This window comes from Microcaecilia unicolor, chromosome 4 (genome assembly GCF_901765095.1).
Source record: "Microcaecilia unicolor chromosome 4, aMicUni1.1, whole genome shotgun sequence".
Taxonomy (NCBI): Eukaryota; Metazoa; Chordata; class Amphibia; order Gymnophiona; family Siphonopidae; genus Microcaecilia; species Microcaecilia unicolor.
Window position 1 is genome coordinate 224,188,131 of NC_044034.1, and position 21,322 is coordinate 224,209,452.

Consider the following 21,322-nt stretch of genomic DNA (forward strand, 5'->3'; position numbering starts at 1 on the left):
TCTCTAACGCCTATATTTCACTTCATAAAAGGTTCTATGCTGCAGAAACTGGACCTGCTTCTCTGGAACCCCTGGTCCAGTCTGGCTCATTTTCAAACTTGCTGTGTCTTTTCACTAGTTTTTCTCCCATGTCAGATTTTTTTGAATTTTCAGAGTTATTTTGCCTCCAGACAACGGAATATAGCAAATAAACATAAACAGACATTCATGATTCCTTATGTGTAATTCCTTCCAACTATGGTTGGATTGGAAAGAGAAACAAATTCACCTTCTGGTGCAGTGGAACAGTCCATTGTTCTCTCCTGTAGTTTATGAGGTAAAGAGCTGTCAATCATTCATGCTTGAATATAGCATGTTAAATGTTTAAAATAAAACACACAAATAACAAATATTTATTTATTGGGATTTATTAACCTCCTTAATGAAGAGGCAGTATACAGCAGGTACAGTTTAACTTAGTTTTGTTAACAGTATAACAATAGTAGAATAACCAAATATAAATATAATATATAAGGTAAACATGGAAACAAATTGAAGCCTAATAATATGGCTAATTTGAAACAGTATCAGAAGTATATGCATTTAACAGCACTGCAGAACAATCATATAACAAATATGTTTTTGTTTTGTTTCCTTTTTTGCTAGGTGTGAGCAAAGTGATTTGTGGAAATCCTATAAAAGCCCTCCGTGCCCGAAGGGAAAAGCTTGGGGTATGGATATTCCTTTTTATGTTTGAAATATACAGTAGTATTCTACCATAAAGCCTACAACTAAAATATGATGGATTTTTGCCTTTAGTCACATCTCCTATTTGTTCTTTAATGCCTGTGGTCTTTGCCTTGTGGCAGATTGTTTAAGTGGAGATTGCAAATACCCTGTATTTTATGGGGCCAGTTTCATACATTCATTGAAAATTGCGAACATTCCAGCAATATGAAGGGTGAAAACTTAGATGATGTCTGCTGGAATTTTCTAGTGCATTTTGAAGCCTTTAATCTAGAATGTAGTTAGATAGCTTGGAGGGGCATAATCGAAGGGGGCCGGCCATCTCCAAGGCTGCCCCTGGAAAGCGGCATACCCAACCGTATTATCGAAACAAGATGGCCGGCCATCTTTTGTTTCGATAATACGGTCGGGGCCGGCCAAATCTCCACATTTGGGCCGGCGTTAGAGATCGCCGCCATTGGTTTCCCGCCGATAATGGAAACTAATGGCGGCCATCTCAAACCCGGCCAAATCCAAGGCATTTGGTCATGGGAGGAGCCAGCATTTATAGTGCAGTGGTCCCCCTCACATGCCAGGACACCAAACGGGCGCCCTAGGGGGCACTGCAGTGGACCTCATAAATTGCTCCCAGATCCATAACTCCCTTACCTTGTGTGCTGTGCCCCCCCAAACCCCCCAAACCCACTCCCCACAACTGTACAACACTACCATAGCCCTTATGGGTGAAGGAGGGCACCTACATGTGGGTACAGTGGGTTTCTGGTGGGTTTTGGAGGGCTCACATTTATCACCACAAGTGTAATAGGTGGGGGGGGGATGGGCCTGGGTCCGCCTGCCTGAAGTCCACTGCTGCAGCACCCACTAAAACTGCTCCAGGGACCTGCATACTGCTGTCATGGAGCTGGGTATGACATTTGAGGCTGGCATAGAAACTGGCACAAAAATGTTAAAAAAAAATATTTTAGGGTGGGAGGGGGTTGGTGACCACTGGAGGAGTAAGGGGAGGTGATCCCCAATTCCCTCCGGTGGTCATCTGGTCAGTTGGGGCACTTTTTTGAGGCTTGGTCCTAAAAATAAATGGACCAAGTGAAGCCGGCCAAGTGCTCTTCAGAGCCGGCCTTCTTTTTTCCATTATCAGCCGGAGCTGGCCATCTCGTAACCATGCCCCCGTCCTGCCTCCCGTACCCCGCTGAAACGCCCCCTTGAACTTTGGCCAGCCCTGCGACAGAAAGCAGTTGAAGCCGGCCAAAATCTTCTTTTGATTATACCGATTTGGCCGGGTTTAGGCGATAGCCGGACATCTCCCAATTTGTGTTGGAAGATGGCCGGCCGGCCTCTTTCGAAAATAAGCAGGATAGCCTGCTGCTATTGGTACTCATATTTTCAGGGGTAATGGTAACATTTGTGTATATAGCTAAATACAGACAAAGATGCAGTGGCGTTCTTAGCCTGGATTGCACTCTCCCCACCCCCCCCCCGCCGGGTGAAATGACCCCCCCCCCCCCGGGTGCACGCCGCTGGGGGGGGGGGGGGGTGCCGCGGCGCGTGCCTGTTGGCTCCGAAAAGTTCGCTAACTTCGCTTGTTCGCTGCAGCTCCCTTTGCCCTGGAACAGGAAGTAACCTGTTTCGGGGCAGAGGGAGCTGCAGCGAACGAGCGAAGATAGCAAACTCGGAGCCAGGCGTGCGCCGCGGCACCCCACAGCGGCGTGCACCCGGGGCGGACCGCCCCCACCGCCCCCCCTTGGTACACCACTGCAAAGATGACTATTTTTTGCTCTCCTCCTACTGCCTTTCCCTGTCCTTCCTTCTCTTCTGCAATCCCCATCCCCATCCATCCTCCTCTCTCTCCCTACAGTGTCATATTTTTTTCCTGCCTCCCTTGCTCCATAATTTCTCTATCTATCCATATGTCTCCTTTTTTTCCACAAACATAATCTGTCTATTTTCCTCCCCTCCTCATTCCCTACACCTTGCTTCCTCTCTGTTTCCATATCCTTCTTGTTTTCCTCATTGTCCCTTTCTCCCAAACATTATCATACCTTTTCTTTTTTCTCTTAATACCTTTATCAGCATGTCTTCTTTCCACCTTTCTTGCAGTTACTTTATAGCTCCTGCTGTATTATTGATTATTCTACTGTATTGGTACATACATGCTCTTCTTTATGTTTTGGGGCCAAAGGTCTGTACTCTTTACTCTTCCTTGCTTGCTCTCTTGTATGCTAAAGGAAGATTACTCTTCCTTGCTTGCTCCCTTGTATTATGAAGGAAGATCTGTGATCTTACATTGATTTTATGTTTAAACAATTTTATTGTTATTAATGACAAACAATATAACAATTGAACAATTGAACAAGTATTCCACATTATCTCTCACTCTCCCATCACAGATATCGATATGTTCTTATAACAGATTCAATGACTTCCTGTCTTAATACTTACATTGATTTTAATCTCTGCTTCCTTGAGAGAATATTCTATACACCTACCTGTTCTACCTCTTCTCCATTTTTCTGGAGCTGTGAATACAAATCACTTTATTCCACATGGGTTGCCCACCCTTCTCTCTCCCCCCCCCCCACCCCATGCCTTTTTTAAAGTGACTCTCTCTTCCAATCCAAATCAGAAGTTGTCCTTTATTGTCCAGTCAGGTTAAGAACTGTGCACAGTACTCCAAATGAAGTGTTACCAGAGACTTACACAAAAGCAGTATCACCTCCTTTTTCATGCTGGCCTTTTATCTCCTTTTGCACAGAAATATCCTCTCATTTTTCTACCTTAAGTTCTTCAGAATCAATGACCTCCAGATCCCTCTCTTGTTTTTGTATACTGGAGAATTTTATCACTTATACTGTACTGAGGAACACTTTTACAAAGGCATGGTAGGCTCTACGTGCATGCAGTGCATGCTGAAACAAGACTACTACCAGGCTAGCTTACCACCCCCCCGGACAGCGATTTCAGTTTTGGTGTGTTCCCATGCCGCCAAGACAGGCTATCTTTTAATTTCCTAGCATATGAGGCATTTCTGACATTAATCGTCAGTTGGCGTGCACCGACCAGTCACCGCGCATGTAACGCGTGAACCCTTACCGCTTGACGTGCGCCGACCAGTCACCGCTCATGTAGCGTGAGCCCTTACCGCTGGATCATTGGGTGGCATTAAGGGCTCAGGCTGTAAATAGGCACACGCTGGTTTCAGTTTTACTGCAGGCCCTTTTCTCGGCCCATTGAAAAAAAGCCTTTTTCCCAGATGTAATAACTAGCCCGGTGCATGGCCAAAACACGTGTTCACACTACCGCAGGCCACTTTTTGCCACAGCTTAATAAGTGGACCCCTGAATCCTTGCATTTTTGCAGTCTAAATGAACAACACTTCATTTTTTTGTATTAAATCCTGTTTACCAAATTTTAGACCACTCCTCAAGTTTGCTAGATCCTGCCACTTGTTATCGACACCTTCTATGGCAATACTTCTCAACCCTCTCCTGGAGGCACATTTTGTCAATCGTTTTCAGGATTACAGTAATGAATGTGAGTAAGGCTTATTTGCATATCTTGGAGATCCATTGTATGCAAATCTATCTCATGCATATTCCTTATGTGAAACTAAACACCCAACTGAATAGCTCTTCCTCTTGGAGAGGGTTGAAAAACACTATTCTAGAGCAGTGGTTCTCAACTCAGTCCTTGGGGCACACTTGGCCAGTCAGGTTTTCAGGATATCTACAATGAGTATGCATGATATAGATTTGAATACAAAGGAGGCAGAGCAGTGATATCTGTCTCATGCATATTCATTGTGAATATCCTGAAAACTCGCTGTCTGGGTGTGCCCCGAGGACTGGGTTGAGAACCACTGTTGTAGGGTATCTGCCCTGATAAATGCTTTGGTATCAACCATCTGTCACGATGGTGACTGTTTCCTTGTCTGTGCGCGCCTCGCCCTCTGGTGGCCAGAACCGGTGGCTGCTATAAACTGTCACCCGTTCCAGACTTCAGTCCGGTCCTGATCTTCCGGGCTGCCAGACTTGCTTCTCTTGTTTGTGCCTGAACAGCACCCGTAGCTGCCTTGTGATTCCTGCAGCTGAACTTCAGCAGCTGATGGGATTTATTAATCACCTGGAAACTTCTGTGTTTGCCTTTGCATCGTCTAAGGTTCCTGGTTTGTTGGTGCTTTGTTGCACTTCTGCCTAGTCTGGTTTCTTGTTTGATTTTCTTGTCCGGTTCTAGTTAGTCTGTGTGTAGTTTAGCTTAGGTTTATTGCTTACTTCCTAGTCTTGTTTCTGGTCTGTATTCCGGGTCTAGTTTCTGTTTGTCTGTGTCTCTCTCTTAGTGGCTGCATGGCAGCTTTCAGTCCTGACTCTTGTCTGTGTTCTTGCTCAGTGGTTGCTCTGCAGCTTTCAGTCCTGACTCTTGTCTGTCAGTATTTCTACCCTGTTTCAGTGGCTGCTTGGCAGCTTTCAGTTCCTGTCCTTTAGCTTGTCCATTTCCTGCCTTGTCTAGTATTGTTTGTCTGTGAGTCCTAGCCCAGTTTCCTGCCTTGCTGCCCATGTATATTCCTTTCCCCTCTGACCCTTGTAATAACTGTAATCCCGGTAGCAAACCTTCAGGGGTGGTAGGCTCCCTTTAGCAGTCCACAAACAAAGTCCTTCCAGACAACACACAGCTTTTAGTTCCCCAAACAGTTTATTTCCCCGCCTCCACAAAATCTCAGTTCAAGGGTTTAAAGTCCCATTCAGTTTCCAAAATAAAGCAACAAGAAAAAAACTTCCCTTTAAATCCAAGTTTTCCCCCAGTTCAACAGCCTGGGTTTCAGTTTTAAAAGTCTTTCCGCTTGGGTGGTTGCAGAATGGCAGTACACCGCCCACAACACAGCTAATTGATTCCTGTGACCACCCACCGCCTTCAGTCCCTGCAACTCTGCCCCAAAGTACAATTACAGTCCATGTCAACTGGCTCCTCCAAACCTGGTGTGTTGGTCTCCCCCGCCTCTCCTTCCTCCAAACACTCCATTAACTCTGCCTCTCTGCTAGGCTGTTGGTTGGAGACCTCCTCCCCCTCCCAGGTGGAAGGAATCTTGTACTGATTTCTAACCCAAGGGTATTGAGCTTTGTCATCCCTGCTCCCCCTTCTGGCCCTTGCCCGCCAGAGCAGCTGCTCTTTCCAGTCCTTTTCCCCCCTCCCTTCCACGGGGGGGGCATACCGGGTTTTGGGACCTACCACCCCGATCCCTTCTCTCCGGGCCTTGTGGGGAATGTAGTCTGGCCCCATACCTCCTCCTGAGCTGCTTAGACCCTTCAACCTCCTTACACACCCCCCCCTTCAAATAATTGCGACTCCCTGCTTCCTCCAGGCTACATGCTGGGGAGTTCGCAATTCGGGACAGGGTGTCAGCGTTCCCGTGAAGCTTCCCCGCCCTATGCTGTATTTCAAAGGAAAAAGCTTGTAACGCTAAATACCAGCGGGTGAGCCTGGCATATTCTGCCCCTGCATTTGTTGGAGCCATTTCAGAGGTGCGTGGTCAGTAATCAAAACAAAAGAATTGCCCTGCAGATAGTATTTCAGAGTTTCTATAACCCACTTTATAGCCAAACACTCCTCTATAACAGCGTAATGCTGCTCTGCCGGGTGCAGTTTCCTACTCAGAAAAAGGACAGGGTGCTCCTCCCCTTCAAACTCTTGGGATAACACCGCCCCTAAGCCCGTCTCTGAGGCGTCTGTTTGTAACAGGAAGGGCTTCTCCAAATCTATTCCTTTTAAGACCGGTTCCTGACACAGGAGGTCTTTCAACATTTGGAACTCCCCACGACCTGCCTCTGTCCACTGTAGGACATTAGGGCACCTTTTCCTCAGCATGTCAGTAAGGGTGCTTGACCTCTCCGCAAATCTAGGAATGAATCTGCGATAATATCCTATCAGCCCCAAAAAACCCCTCAATTGTTTTTTGGTGTGGGGCAGCAGAAAATCACGCACTCCCTGCACTTTATCCCTTAGGGGTTTGATAACTCCCCCTCCCATAATGTATCCCAGGTGTTTGACCTCTTCACTAGCAAACACGCACTTCTTTGGGTTCACTGTTAGGCCCGCCCGCCTGAGGGATTCTAGCACCGCTTTGACTTTGGGCAAATGGGACTCCCAATCTGAGCTAAAAATGACAATATCATCCATATACGCGGCAGCGTAGTCCGAATGCCACCTCAGCAACTGATCAGCCAATCGTTGGCAGCACGCTGCCGCCCCATTTAACCCAAATGTCATTCGTCTAAATTGGAATAACCCTATAAGGGTGCCAAAGGCTGTTTTGGGCTTAGCCTCCTCTGTCAGTGGCACTAGCCAATACCCTTTCGTATGATCTAAGGTAGTTAAATACTGAGCACGCCCCAGTTTGTCCAGTAAGTCATCTATTCGGGGCATGGGATAAGCATCAAACCTGGATATGGCATTCACCCTTCGGAAATCTATACACAACCTCTGAGACCCATCACTCTTTGGTACCAACACCACTGGACTGGACCAGGGACTAACTGATTCCTCTATGATACCTAAGTCCATCATTTCCTGTACCTGCCTTATAATTTCCTTCCTCTTAAATTCGGGTGTTCTATGGGGCCTCTGCCTTACAATCCTACCGGGCTCGGTGATGATATCATGGGCCACCAAATGGGTTTCCCCAGGTAGGGGATTGATAACATCCTGAAACTCCTCTATCATTTCCCTTACATGTTGCCTCTGCCCATGGGATAGTGACTCACCAATAACAGGTTTCCCCCCCTCCTATACATCACTTAGTTGAGGACCCAACTCCTCTTCAGGGACCGCCACAAACCCTTCTCTCTCTATCCACGGTCTCAATATATTTACATGGTAGGTCTGAATCCTACCTTTCGCATGCCTTACCCGATATGTCCATGGGCCTACTCTGGCTGTGACCACGCAGGGTCCCTTCCACTGAGAAGTAAACTTATGGGGTTTGAGGCCACCATGACGAGCACTTTATCTGCCACCTGAAATTTCCTTACTTTTGTGCCCCGGTCATAGTACCCTTTCTGGCTCTCTTTGCTCTGCCCCAGGGTGTCCTGCGCAAACGCCGTGACCCTCTGAATCCTAGCTCTTAACTCCCTCAGGTACGTACTAACCTCCCTGAGCTCTTCCTCTCTCTCTACCCATGCCTCCTGAATTATGTCCAGAATGCCCTGCGGCAATCGGCCAAAGACCAATTCAAAGGGGGATACCCCTAGGGATGCTTGAATATTCTCCCTACATGCATATAAAGCATAGAGTAACAACTGGTCCCAATCCTCATATTTCCCTTTCAAGCCTTTCCTCAACATCTGCTTAAGGGTTTTATTAAATCGCTCTACCATCCCGTTTGTCTGGGGATGGTAGGCAGCTGTGGTAATGTGGCGTATGTTAAAAGCTTCCCACAGTTCTCTTAACTGTCTAGATTTGAAATTGGACCCCTGATCCGTAAGCATTTCTCGTGGGAATCCCACTTCACAGAAAAGCTTGACCAATTCGGTTGCTATACCCGTAGCTCGTATATTTCTCATTGGGATGGCCCAGGGAAACCTAGTGGCCCTATCCATGACTACTAAAATGTATGCAAAACCCCTAGGTGTTCTGATGAGGGGTCCCACAATGTCCATCGCCATACTTCTCATAGGTTCCCCAATAATAGGCAATGGTACCATAGGTGCCCTGGGAGGGTATCGGTCCACCAACCGCTGACAGGAGGGGCAACTTTGGCAATAATTCTGGACTTCCCTATGTACACCAGGCCAATAAAAATGCTCCAGCACCTGTTTCAACGTACTCTGGGAGCCCTTATGCCCTGCCAAGGGATGATCATGGGCCCCTCTTAGAATAAGGCTCCTAAAGACCCTGGGAATTACCAGCTGGCCTCGCACCGGTCCCCCCACCGGATCCTGTATTTCCCGGTACAACAATCCCTCCACCACCCGAAACCGGGGAAACCCGCCTGAAGGCCCCCCTTCCACTTGTTCCCAGGCCCTTTTTAAAACCGGGTCATCTCTCTGCTCCTGGCCAAAAGTGGGAAATCTCTCCACCACCTCTTGTGGCCTCCATGGCATAGCCTCTCCTTCCCCCAACCTCCTTAGGGCCCTAGCCCGGCTATGCCTCCCCGCCTGCCGTGTTTCTCTAGCCTTCCTCCCTTTACCCGGTTCTCCCATTATCTCCTCATGGAAAGGGAAGAGCCGCCCTACCGAATCCTCCCCCATATCCTGCGACCCACCCCGAGCCTTCTGAGCCCGAGTAGTCACCCACCCTGTGACCCCTTTCAACCCCCGGACAAACAGCTCCCACTCCCTCCCCAAAATGAGGTCAAAAGGCAGTTTTGGCAGGATCGCCACATTAAGCCACCCTCTCCCCAGAGGGCTCCCTAGTTGGATCCTGAACACAGGGTAGGCGGTTGAAGACCCATGTATGCACCTAATCTGAATCATTCCTACATACTGTCCGCCCTCTTCCCCCATGGCAGTGCTCTGGATCTTATTCCACAAGACTCGGGACATCATCGACTGATTGGCCCCCGAGTCTAACAGGGCCTTAACTGTCACCCCTCCTCCCTGAACCTCCAGGAAGAAGAAATCCTCGGGGTCTGTTCCCATATGTCCCGCAAACCCTAGTCTTTCCCTACACTCCTTCAGCATGTGGCCGGGCTTCCCACATCTAAAACACCTTCTTCCCCCTGGACTGGGACCCGGGTCCCTACGACCCTCCTCCCTCTTCCCACCAGTCCCCGTATTGGCATGAGTACTTCCCCCTTGACCCAGACCCTACAGTTCAGCTCCATGAATCACCCCTTCCAATGAGCGCACCCCTTGCTTAATGAGCCACTCGCACACTGGGGTGGGTATGGCAAACAAAAACTGTTCTTCTATAATCTCCTCCACCACCTGTTCTGCAGTCTTCTGTTGCGGCTCCAGCCATTTATAGGCTAAGTCTTTCAGTCTCTGGGCAAAAGCCCGGGGCCGCCCTTCCCTCCCCGTAGTAGTCTCCCTAAAAAGTCTTCTATAATGGTCTCTAGTAAGACCTAATCTATTTTTAATGGCCGCCACTACCTGCTCATAATCCATGGAGCTGTCCGCAGGCATGGCCCGGTATGCCGCCAGAGCTTCCCCAGCTAGGCTTCCTGCCAGTCGAACAGCCCACTGTTCTTTCGGCCATTGCACTGCCCTTGCGATCCTCTCAAATGTAGCAATAAAGTCATCCACATCATCACCCTCCCCCATTCGTCCCAAAGAAAAGGGTCCAAACGGAGGGGTTCCTACCCCCATGGGTAAACCGGCCACTGTACCCGGGGCTGCAACTTTATCCAACAGGCTCCCTATGGCTTGCATCTGACCTTGCACTGCCTGGAGCAGAGGTACATGCTGTTCCTTGGCGGCTTCCACCACTTGCTGCAAGACCTGTTGAGCCCCCTCCTGCTGCTTCTGAAACTGCGCAGCCATCCAGTGAAGCATTTCTTTCTGCTCCATCCTGCCAGTCTGGGAATACCCTGAAAAGAAAACCAAAAACACCAAGTGCGATACCACTTTTTTTTTTTTCCTAATTACTAATTTGTACTGCTCTTCTCCCACCACTCCCCTTTTACACTACCCCGCCTGGGTTCCTTTGCATGACCTGTGTTCCCCCCTTAGCTTCACACTTCAATCCAGCATTGATCCCCCTTCAGGTACCTCTTACCTGGGGTAACCGCTGGTCTTCGCTTTGCTAAGGGTGGCCTTGTCAGCTTCACTCCGGCTGCTCTGTGGTAGCTTCAATCGAGTCCCATCTGGGGTGCCACTGTAATAACTGTAATCCCGGTAGCAAACCTTCAGGGGTGGTAGGCTCCCTTTAGCAGTCCACAAACAAAGTCCTTCCAGACAACACACAGCTTTTAGTTCCCCAAACAGTTTATTTCCCCGCCTCCACAAAATCTCAGTTCAAGGGTTTAAAGTCCCATTCAGTTTCCAAAATAAAGCAACAAGAAAAAAACTTCCCTTTAAATCCAAGTTTTCCCCCAGTTCAACAGCCTGGGTTTCAGTTTTAAAAGTCTTTCCGCTTGGGTGGTTGCAGAATGGCAGTACACCGCCCACAACACAGCTAATTGATTCCTGTGACCACCCACCGCCTTCAGTCCCTGCAACTCTGCCCCAAAGTACAATTACAGTCCATGTCAACTGGCTCCTCCAAACCTGGTATGTTGGTCTCCCCCGCCTCTCCTTCCTCCAAACACTCCATTAGCTCTGCCTCTCTGCTAGGCTGTTGGTTGGAGACCTCCTCCCCCTCCCTGGTGGAAGGAATCTTGTACTGATTTCTAACCCAAGGGTATTGAGCTTTGTCATCCCTGCTCCCCCTTCTGGCCCTTGCCCGCCAGAGCAGCTGCTCTTTCCAGTCCTTTTCCCCCTCCCTTCCACGTGGGGGCCATACCAGGTTTTGGGACCTACCACCCCGATCCCTTCTCTCCAGGCCTTGTGGGGAATGTAGTCTGGCCCCATACCTCCTCCTGAGCTGCTTAGACCCTCCAACCTCCTTACACCCTCAATCCCTGTTCAGCCTAGTTGGTATGTAGTTCCTGCCCTGTCCGGTAAGTCCTGCCGGCTGCCTGCACCCAGGGGCTCAACTCCCGAGGAACGGTGGTCAAGTGCAGGTGAAGTCTAGCTGTTTCTGTCAGTTCTGCCTTGTCTCTGGTCAGGGGTGGTTTTGCCTGCCACTGCCGCTCCTCGGCAGTGGTCCAAGGGCTCACGAACCTAGTTTCTGCCTTGAAAATCTGACACGATCCAGAGTAAACATTTCCCAAAAGTTCCCAATATCTAGAATAAGGAGAGACCTCATAGCATACCCCTACTAATAGTTCTTTCTTTAGAATGAACTCCATCACTATTCTTTTTCGCCTTTCTTAACCGGTTTCTAACCTAGTCATTCACTTTAAGTCCAATACCAAGAGTGGTCAGTTTATTTATAAATCACTTATGCGGAACTGTGTTAAAGGCTTTCATGAAATCCAACTACACCACATCTAGAACTCTCCCCTGGTCCAACTCTCTGGTCAAACAAAGAACAAAAGGCACCCCCAGGTGTGCCAACAAAACAAAGACACATAGACCACTGAAGTTCCAACACAGGTATTTATTAAATTACAAATAAACTCTTAACAAGAGTTATAAAAATGACTCAGAGCAGTCCTGTTTCAGCACCACGTGCGCCTGTCGCAGGAGTCGAGAAGCTTTTGTAAAAATAACAAATAATAAGACTTAGAAATAAAAATGCAAATAAGAATACATGACTTCAAAGACCATATGCACAATAAATATCAGTACAATAAAAACATAAACTATAACCCTTAGGAAAACAACTCAAATATATGCATTTAAAAACACTCATAAATATTTAAAAAATCATAAATATAAAATGTTATGAAGAAGATCCTATGTAGAATAAAAAATATATATATAACATAGTACACTAAACGAATGACAGTCATTTATATAAGTCTTGCTAAGGGCCCTGTTTACTAAGCCGCACTAGAGGTGTGTTAGCGTTTCTGCGTGCGCTAAGCATTAGCGTATGCTAACCATGTAGATGCCCATAATATTCCTATGGGCGTCTACACCGTTAGCATGCCCTAATTTTTAGCGTGTGCTAAAAACGCCAGCGCACTTTAGTAAGCAGGACTCTAAGAGTTTATTTGTAATTTAATAGATACCTGTGTACTGGAACTTCATTTGTCTACCCCTGTCTTTGTTCCAGCTCTCTGATCACCCAGTCAAAGAAATTGATCAAATTCATCTGACAAGATCTACCTCTGATGAAAACATTCTGTCTTGGATCTGTTTGATTCCAGAAACTGTACCATACTCTGTTAATACTGCTGTTTCATTTTTACGTTTTTGTCTCTTGGTTGTAGGTTTGTATGTATTTTGTCCCTCTACAATTTGCAGAACTGGAGTTGGTGCAGACCCTTTGTAGTCAGAACAGTGTAGAATGCATGACAGTAATCCAGACCTGATATTATTATGGCATGCACAACTGAGACAAGACTTGCCTTCTCAATGTAAGGAGAGAGGCAGCATAGTTGTTGCAAATGATAGAAGCAGCTCTTGAAGGTTGTTTATAAAAAAAACAACCTTCAAGAGCTGCTTCTATCATTTGCAACAACTATGCTGCCTCTCTCCTTACATTGAGAAGGCAAGTCTTGTCTCAGTTGTGCATGCCATAATAATATCAGGTCTGGATTACTGTCATGCATTCTACACTGTTCTGACTACAAAGGGTCTGCACCAACTCCAGTTTATTCAGAATGCTGTAGCAAGACTAATAGAAAGTTGTAAGCGAAGTGACCACACCAGTTTTGCAGCTGGCTACTGGACTAAATTTAAAACTCTGATCTTCAAGGCCCTTAAAGGACATGGCCCTGAGTACTTGAAGAACAGGATCTCCTTCTACACACCTCCATGATCAGTAAGGTCCTCCCAAGGAGTATCCCTAACTACTCTCTCCAAGGGACATTACTTGATGTGATACCTGCCAGCGTTCCTTCTCCGGAGTAGCCCCCACACTCTGGAATGCACTCCCTGAAAGATTTTGCTTAACACAAGATTTCTCTACTTCAGGAAGCAGGTGAAAGCTTGGCTGTTCAACCAGGCCTTTAATGGAAGAAGTAACTAACTTGCCAGGAATGACACCAGCTAGGCATGCTATAGCAGGACATGTTTATCCACTCCTGCCTGAGCTAGTTAGAATATAGTGGCATTCAGAGTAATCAAGCATAGCCACTTATGCATAGAAGAATCTTTGTGTTACCCTTATCAGGGTGCCAAAATATCAGTTGCATGTGTTGACATTTATAGCAGGGGCTTCAGTAGATGTGCTAAACATTTGTGAAATGTGTACCCTTAGCTGAGGTTAATGTACTCACTGTTTGTGCTGAGCAATGTCTCATCTTGGTCTCTTTCCGAGAGTCACCTATAACATTTGCCGCTTCTCCTTTTGACTTCTGTGTTGATTTGAAGAAATGTAAGCTCTGCATCACCATCACCTTTCTGAAATCTGTCCTTCAGAGTTATACACATTATGTGGTTTAGAACTGCAGATTTCATGAAAAAATACTTTCCGCAATACAGACTTTCTGTGATATTTTAGAGGCTAAAGCAGCAAGTTGTGTACCCACAAACAAGACGCAAGAGCGGAGAGCAGCAGTCACATGACTTCCAGGATGCATACAACAAATTAAAAAAGCTTTGCCTTGTCACTCATTTCTCCACAGGTCATAGGAGTGTCAGTCAACAATGTAAGATCATTGTTGCTTTGGGCCAAACTGATGGTACAGCTGCCTGAAACTTCCATGAAAATGCCCTTAACATTGGAAACAGAACCAGTTAACAAGATCTCAAACACTGTGACTTTGGACTGAATTGATGGTACATCAGCCTGGAACATCCGTAAAAATTCCCTTAACATTTGAAACACAACCAGTTAACAAGCTTTCAGTCAGTGAGGGCTTGGGCTGAATTGTGTGTAGAGCTAAGAGATTTCTAGAAATGCTCATTTAAAATGAAACTCCACTCTCCTCTCCTTTTTTATAAAATGCTCAGTGACATCATCGTAGAAGTTTGTATTTGACTTTAGTTAGGAGTAGCTTTTTTCAGTTGATAGTTTTGCTAGAGATGAAAGTCTCTCCTGCCTTCTTGTATTCCTGCAATAGTTTTTAGTTCTTTTTAAAGCAGAGAAAGATCTTTGCACTGGAAACTTACCATGGAACTGTAGCCCTGTGGGTGCTAGGGCACCCCCAGTTTTCTTTCCAGCATTGCCCAGATGACAGCTGACATCTTCAGGATGTAGAAAGGAGGTTTAATGACAGAAGACAGCAGGAGAATGCTTGGCCCATTATGTGGGCCAAAGCCAGTAGGCGGAGCTTGTTGCCCTATCAATTACATTGTTTTGAGTGTACCAAGATGGCAACAGCTGTCTTGGGGAAAATGAAAACTTCCTTGGGTGGACAGGCTTTAGCCTTGTGATGTCATGCCATCGCCTGTCATTAAACCTTCTTGGGATGTAGAGTTTCAGGGGAAAGCAGGAAGGAGCAAGGAGGTTTAATAGACAGAAGTGGAATTGAGCCTATCTATTCCACTGTAAGCAAGAAAGCCATTTTGGTTAATCTCGGTTTCCACTTCCCTGTGCAGACCTCATTACCATACACAAAACAAAGCAAGCAAACCTATGAACTGGTGCATCTACTGTTGGTCCATCTGTAACAAGTCTAAAGCTGTTCCAGCTGGATAGGCAGTGCCTTAAAAGGCGGAGCATAAAATAAATAACAATTGAATATCAGTAAAACAGCTTAAAAAATTATTGTAGCTGGTAGGAACAACAATTATAAACTCTGTAGTTTGTGCTCATTTTTCTTCACTGCTCTTCTGTACAATACAGATGGCCAGATATCATTGAGGATATCCTGTTTCCTTGTGGGTTCATCTTAACTGTTGTTGTAATCTGCCTTGGGAATCCTGGTGTTATAAAGATGATGGAATATATTGAAATTAAATGGAAGTAGAATTAAACTCTCCTTTCATTGGGGCACATGGAATCACATCTTCATCTGTTTTGTAGAAGTTTACCTTTTAGATACACAAATGGATTATTCTGTTTTGAACATACTTCAGGGGCAAGCGGTTTTATAATATTTTGATTCATGCAGATCTCTTTTGTTTAAACATAAATGGACTTAAGTCCCTATTGCATCCGATTGGTTTTCTTATATTTTGTTCTTGTGATGACTTATACTATGCCAAAACTGAAAACTCTTATCTCTATCTGGTCGATAATAAAAGGAGCTCATCTTGAACACTATCCACCCTAAAAGGTTGTTTTGTGGCTGTACATGAGGAATTGTGATATTGAATAAATAAGTGTATGTTTGTGGCCCTAGTCATGCATCCTAAGTTTAGATATCAAGAAATCCAGTTAATCGCTTTACTTATTAGTGGAACATAACCACAGAGGCATGGTATGGTCGCATTTTTAATATGGTAATACTAGGGCCCAGCTAAGGAACAGGTTATTTTGAGTTAGTCTTCACTGGACCAAACTTGCTTTCCTTGTGCCATCACTATCCAGCAGGCAGGCAGTGTCTTAAAAGGTGGAGAATAAAAGTTTGTTTGTTTTTTTACATTTATATCATACATTATTCCAAGCAAAATCATGTTCATTGTGGCTTACATTTGAAAATACAGTGAGACAGAATAGTAGAATTCAGTTATATCATGGGAACAAATAGATGGATATGTCTGAAACATTTAACAAAGTTGAGATTAGCATATATACCCAACTGGGCATTTAAAAGTTTGTCCTTTAATGATATCACATGTTCAGAAATCATAGCCATAAGTATAGGCAGTTATTCAAAGATTATCACATGCACACACCAGAACAGGCATCCATCACATTGCAAAAGTAAACAACTTCTACAGTACATCCAAAATTTAATTTTTATTTCCATCTTCAAAAATTCCAGACAGTAGATGTACTGATCAGCAGGACTCAAAGCATTCCAAAACAAGTAAAGTCAGAAACAACACAGTTTATACTTAATTGTTCAGCTACCCTTAGGATTCACCTTTGGGTTTAAAAATCAAACCATGTGTTTGTAAGGTCTGGATAAATAAGAATCAAAGTTTAAAGCTACTGTCCATATGGAATATTCACATACCGTGTTTCCCCGAAAATAGGACATCCTCCGAAAGTAAGACCTAGTAGAGGTCTTGCTGCAATTTGAAAATATAAGGCCTCCCCGAAAATAAGACCTAGCAGGGGAGGCCTTATTTTTCGGGGAAACATCGGGGTCGCCCCCCCACCCGAGATCGCCAGCTCCCCCCCTCGATCGGCAGCTCCCCCTGCCCTCAGTCGCTCCCGGAACTAACCTCTTAACCGCTTCCTTTCACCTTCGCACTCGCCGCAAGCAGCAGGGCAGGCCACTCCTTCCTTCCGTGTCCCGCCCTCGCCTGACATAACGTAACGTCAGGCGACGGCGGGACACGGAAGGAAGGAGTGGCCAGCCCTGCTGCTTGTGGCGAGTGCGAAGATGAATGGTGAAAGGAAGCGTTTAAGAGGTTAGTTCCGGGAGCGACTGAGGGCAGGGGGAGCCGCCGATCGAGGGGGGGAGCCGCCGATCTCGGGTGGGGGGGGGGTGACCCCGATGTTTCCACGAAAAATAAGGCCTCCCCTGAAAATAAGACCTGGCAGGTCTTGGGGAGCAAAATTTAATATAAGACAGTGTCTTATTTTCAGGGAAACACGGTAGCAGGCAGCCTGAGCCAATAGATTTATTTTCCACTGAACATAATTAACTTTGAATGAAGTTGGTGGCTAATAGTGTGCTGAACTAAACAATGTTGGCACATTTAGACTGACTCTGGACTTCTGCATGAAGTTAGCTCTGCCCTCATTATTCAATATCTGTCTTTTAAATAATAGTAATAAAAATATCAAGCGCATTTTTATAATATACCTCTATAGTAAATTTTATCTACTGAATGTTTACCTAAGAATATCAATTCTAACCACACAATTGCAAACTGCTGTGCCTCATACAGCATGTTTATTTAACAGGTAAAGGACTTCAGATTCCCGGTGCTATTTCCCTTAATTTGGAAAAGCACCGCTCTGCTGTGCCGCTGGGTCTCTTTACTTCCCAGTGCAGAAACTAGCAGGAATCCTCACTAGTCTATCTCCCTCTGTTAAGTGCTTAAACTCCTATTTTTTAACCTTTTTTGTATTTTTATATAGGGATTAGCACTTATCATGTACTGGGCGTTTTCCACGGGCTTTTTTATAGGTTCGCTCTACAGCGAGCTCCTGTTTCACTGTTGCTTCATTAGGAGCCAAACCCCCGATATTCGAGCCCTGTGAACAAAAAATGAATTACTTATGCTGTGTGAAGCTCACCATGTAGTCATGTATTCACTTGCTTTTTGGGTGTTTTCCTGCCATTACCTCTCTCCGTGTCAACTGCTTTTCTGCTTTCCTCTATCGCCTTGTTCAAAAAATGGCGCTTACCAGCTGATTCTTAAAGTGGTGACTACTTCCGGTTTCAACTACTACATTCCTATTAGAAGGGGATTCCCTATCTGTCACTAAATGTACATGTTCTTACTATCCAGTCCCTACTCCTGCCCAATTCACAGAAATGCTTTCCATTCTACCCTACTGTTTATTCCTATCGGGACCAAGGACCTTAATTTATATATCCACCGTTGTTTTTTACGTATTAGTTTTCTGTCTCTGTCAACCCCCCCCCCCCCCCCCCCCCCCCTCGGATCAATTTAGGGATGTGGTCCAACACCGTACACCTATATTCAGAAAATGTATGTATTTTCTCTATGCTGTGCGCTACTATTGGTGCCTCTAAATGCTGATATTTTAGATTTGCTTGTGATCGCTCAATCTTTGTTTCAGACCTCTCATGGTTTTCCCAACGTAAATTTTTGCACATTCGCACATCAAGACACACACTACATCTGTGGTGTCACAGTTCATATTATAACTGAGTTTGTGTTTCTTCTTTTCAAGGGGATTTACGAATTCATCCCCTTGGGTCATGATGGAACAAAATTTGCACTTTCCACATGCTTTGTGACCTTTTACTTGATGATCTTTCTTACTTGACAATCTTTCTTGCAATGCTTTTAAATTATGATTTCTAGTGTATGCAATCTACAATCATTGATTATGAAATGCTGGATGTATTTGCATAATTTTCCAGTGCTTTTTAATAATTCTTGTCTCCTGACTATTCTCCTGCATATACCTCATTACACAGGTCTGCACTTTGTTGTCTTTAGTGACATTTTTATCTTGCTTTGATAATAATTGTTCTCTATGATTATATTTCGCCCGTGTATATGCCGGTTTCAACACGTCTGGGTATCTTCTTGTTTTAAACTTCTCCATGAGCAGTTTGGCTTGTTCCTTGAAAGTCTTAGTGCTATTGCATATTCTTCTGTACCGTAATAATTGCGAGAACGGTAGACTTTCTTTAGTTTTCCTTGGATGATTACTGGTAAAATGTAGTAGTGTATTTCTGTCTGTCGGTTTTGTATACACCGTGGATGTGAATATATTGTGTTCAAGCTGTAATCTAATGTCCAAAAAGTTTATATCCGTCATAGATGATTGCATGGTAAACTTATGTTTTGGTCCCTTTTGTTTAACCACTCCAAGAATGTGTTTAGTTCATCTTGTGGACCTTTCCATAACAAGAACACATCATCGATATATGTGTACCATTTTGCTATATTAGATTCCCATGGGTTATGCATCACCCAATTCTTCTCAAACTGTATCATGTATAAATTTGCTATAGATGGTGGGCATGTTACTCCCATCGCTACTCCCTTAGATTGCTGATAAAAGCTGTCCTTGAACACAAAGAAATTTTTGGTTAACGCAATCTCACTAATTCCACCAGAAAATAAGTGGGGATTTGTTGTGGACGCAGTCTTGTTTCCAGACTGTTGTTTACGATGCTTAAACAATCTTGCTGTGGAAAGGAATTATACAGTGATACCACATCAAGTGTGGCCATTATCCTCTGTGACTCTGTAGGTTGAATTATCTCAATGATGTTTAAAAAATGTGTGCTATCCTGTATGTACGTTTCACTTTGTTTTACAAATGGCTGCAGGAACCAATCAATATGTTGTGATAGGAGTTCCAGGACTGTGTCTGTCGACGCTACTATTGGTCTACCAGGTGGAGTTTTGGAATTTTTATGGATCTTGGGCACCGTGTAAAACAGTGGTGCTGTAGGATGTTGTTTATTTAAGAAGGCAAATTCCTTCTTTGTGAGGAAGCCTTCTTTCATTCCTTTTTGTGTAACTTCTACAATCTGATTTTGTATTACTTCTGTTGGATCCTTCACTAGTAAAATGTACGTTTCTGCATCTGATAATTGTTTCAATATTTCTTGTTCATAATAATCCTTATCTAGTAGGACTAGGGCCCCTCCTTTATCTGCTCTGCGTATGATGATGATTTCATCCCCCTGAAGTGCTTTTAATGCAATATTCTCCTCTCTGGAGGGGTTGAGATGGGTTGAATAAGAACATGTACATTTAGTGACAGATAGGGAATCCCCTTCTAATAGGAATGTAGTAGTTGAAACCGGAAGTAGTCACTGCTTTAAGAATCAGCTGGTAAGCGCCATTTTTTGAACAGGGCAATAGAGGAAAGCAGAAAAGCGGTTGACACGGAGAGAGGTAATGGCAGGAAAACACCCAAAAAGCAAGTGAATACATGACTACATGGTGAGCTTCACACAGCATAAGTAATACACTTTTTGTTCACGGGGCTCGAATATCGGGGGTTTGGCTCCTAATGAAGCAACAGCGAAACAGGAGCTCGCTGTAGAGCGAACCTATAAAAAAGCCTGTGGAAAACGCCCAGTACAAGATGAGTGCTAATCCCTATATAAAAATACAAAAAAAGGTTCAAAAATAGGAGTTTAAGCACTTAACAGAGGGAGATAGACTAGTAAGGATTCCTGCTAGTTACTGCACTGGGAAGTAAAGAGACCCAGCAGCACAGCAGAGCGGTGCTTTTCCAAATTAAGGGAAATAGCACCGGGAATTTGAAGTCCCTTACCTGTTAAATAAACAAGCTGTATGAGGCACAGCAGTTTGCAATTGTGTGGTTATAATATACATATAACTGATGCAGCCTGGCTGGATTGAAAAAGTAACCTAATACAAAAATAGCAAAAAATTCCAGCCAATATTCATGTGTTGGTGCGATGTTTAATGGGTAAAAAGGAGAAAAAGCCCTCAGAAACCTTTGGTGAAATACCAGCGGTTTAGTGCGAGGTTATGCAAGGTTTTTTATAGTATAACTCACGCAACAGTTCTATCATAGGGCAGAAAAAACTCCAATTTACACGGACCTGTACTTAAGTCTCAAAATTTTTTCAATATTCTTCTCAGACCGTTATGTGAGTCTAAGGGTTTTGATACACAATGCAAGCAACTTTTAAAGCAGTCTTTTTTTGTGCAAAATTTTCAATATTCTTCCCAGATCATTACACTGGTCTAAGGGTTTTAACACACAATGCAAGCAACTATAAAGCAGTCTTTCTGTGTGCGAAAGGAAAATGCACTTAGCTTGTGGTTTGAAATAGCACTCTTCTATGACCATTCGACGGGGACCACCGTTTCACCCGGAAAAACCTGGCTTCATCAGGAACAAAGTGCTTTGACAATGTTGAATCACATTTAACACTAACGTCTCCAGCATAAATTTGTGATTCAACATTGTCAAAGCACTTTGTTCCTGATGAAGCCAGGTTTTTCCGGGTGAAACGGTGGTCCCCGTCGAATGGTCATAGAAGAGTGCTATTTCAAACCACAAGCTAAGTGCATTTTCCTTTCGCACACAGAAAGACTGCTTTATAGTTGCTTGCATTGTGTGTTAAAACCCTTAGACCAGTGTAATGATCTGGGAAGAATATTGAAAATTTTGCACAAAAAAAGACTGCTTTAAAAGTTGCTTGCATTGTGTATCAAAACCCTTAGACTCACATAACGGTCTGAGAAGAATATTGAAA

At 44.7% G+C, this 21,322-nt stretch overlaps 1 protein-coding gene across 1 annotated transcript in view; it reads left to right on the forward strand.

The window, feature by feature from the left end:
• The window catches only part of LRRC56 (leucine rich repeat containing 56), a 407,692-nt gene that overhangs the window by 246,672 nt on the left and 139,698 nt on the right, over positions 1-21,322 (forward strand). Inside the window, exon 11 of the mRNA XM_030201285.1 lies at positions 646-710. Within this exon, the coding sequence (XP_030057145.1) occupies positions 646-710 (65 nt within the window). The remainder of the gene's footprint in view (positions 1-645; positions 711-21,322) is intronic.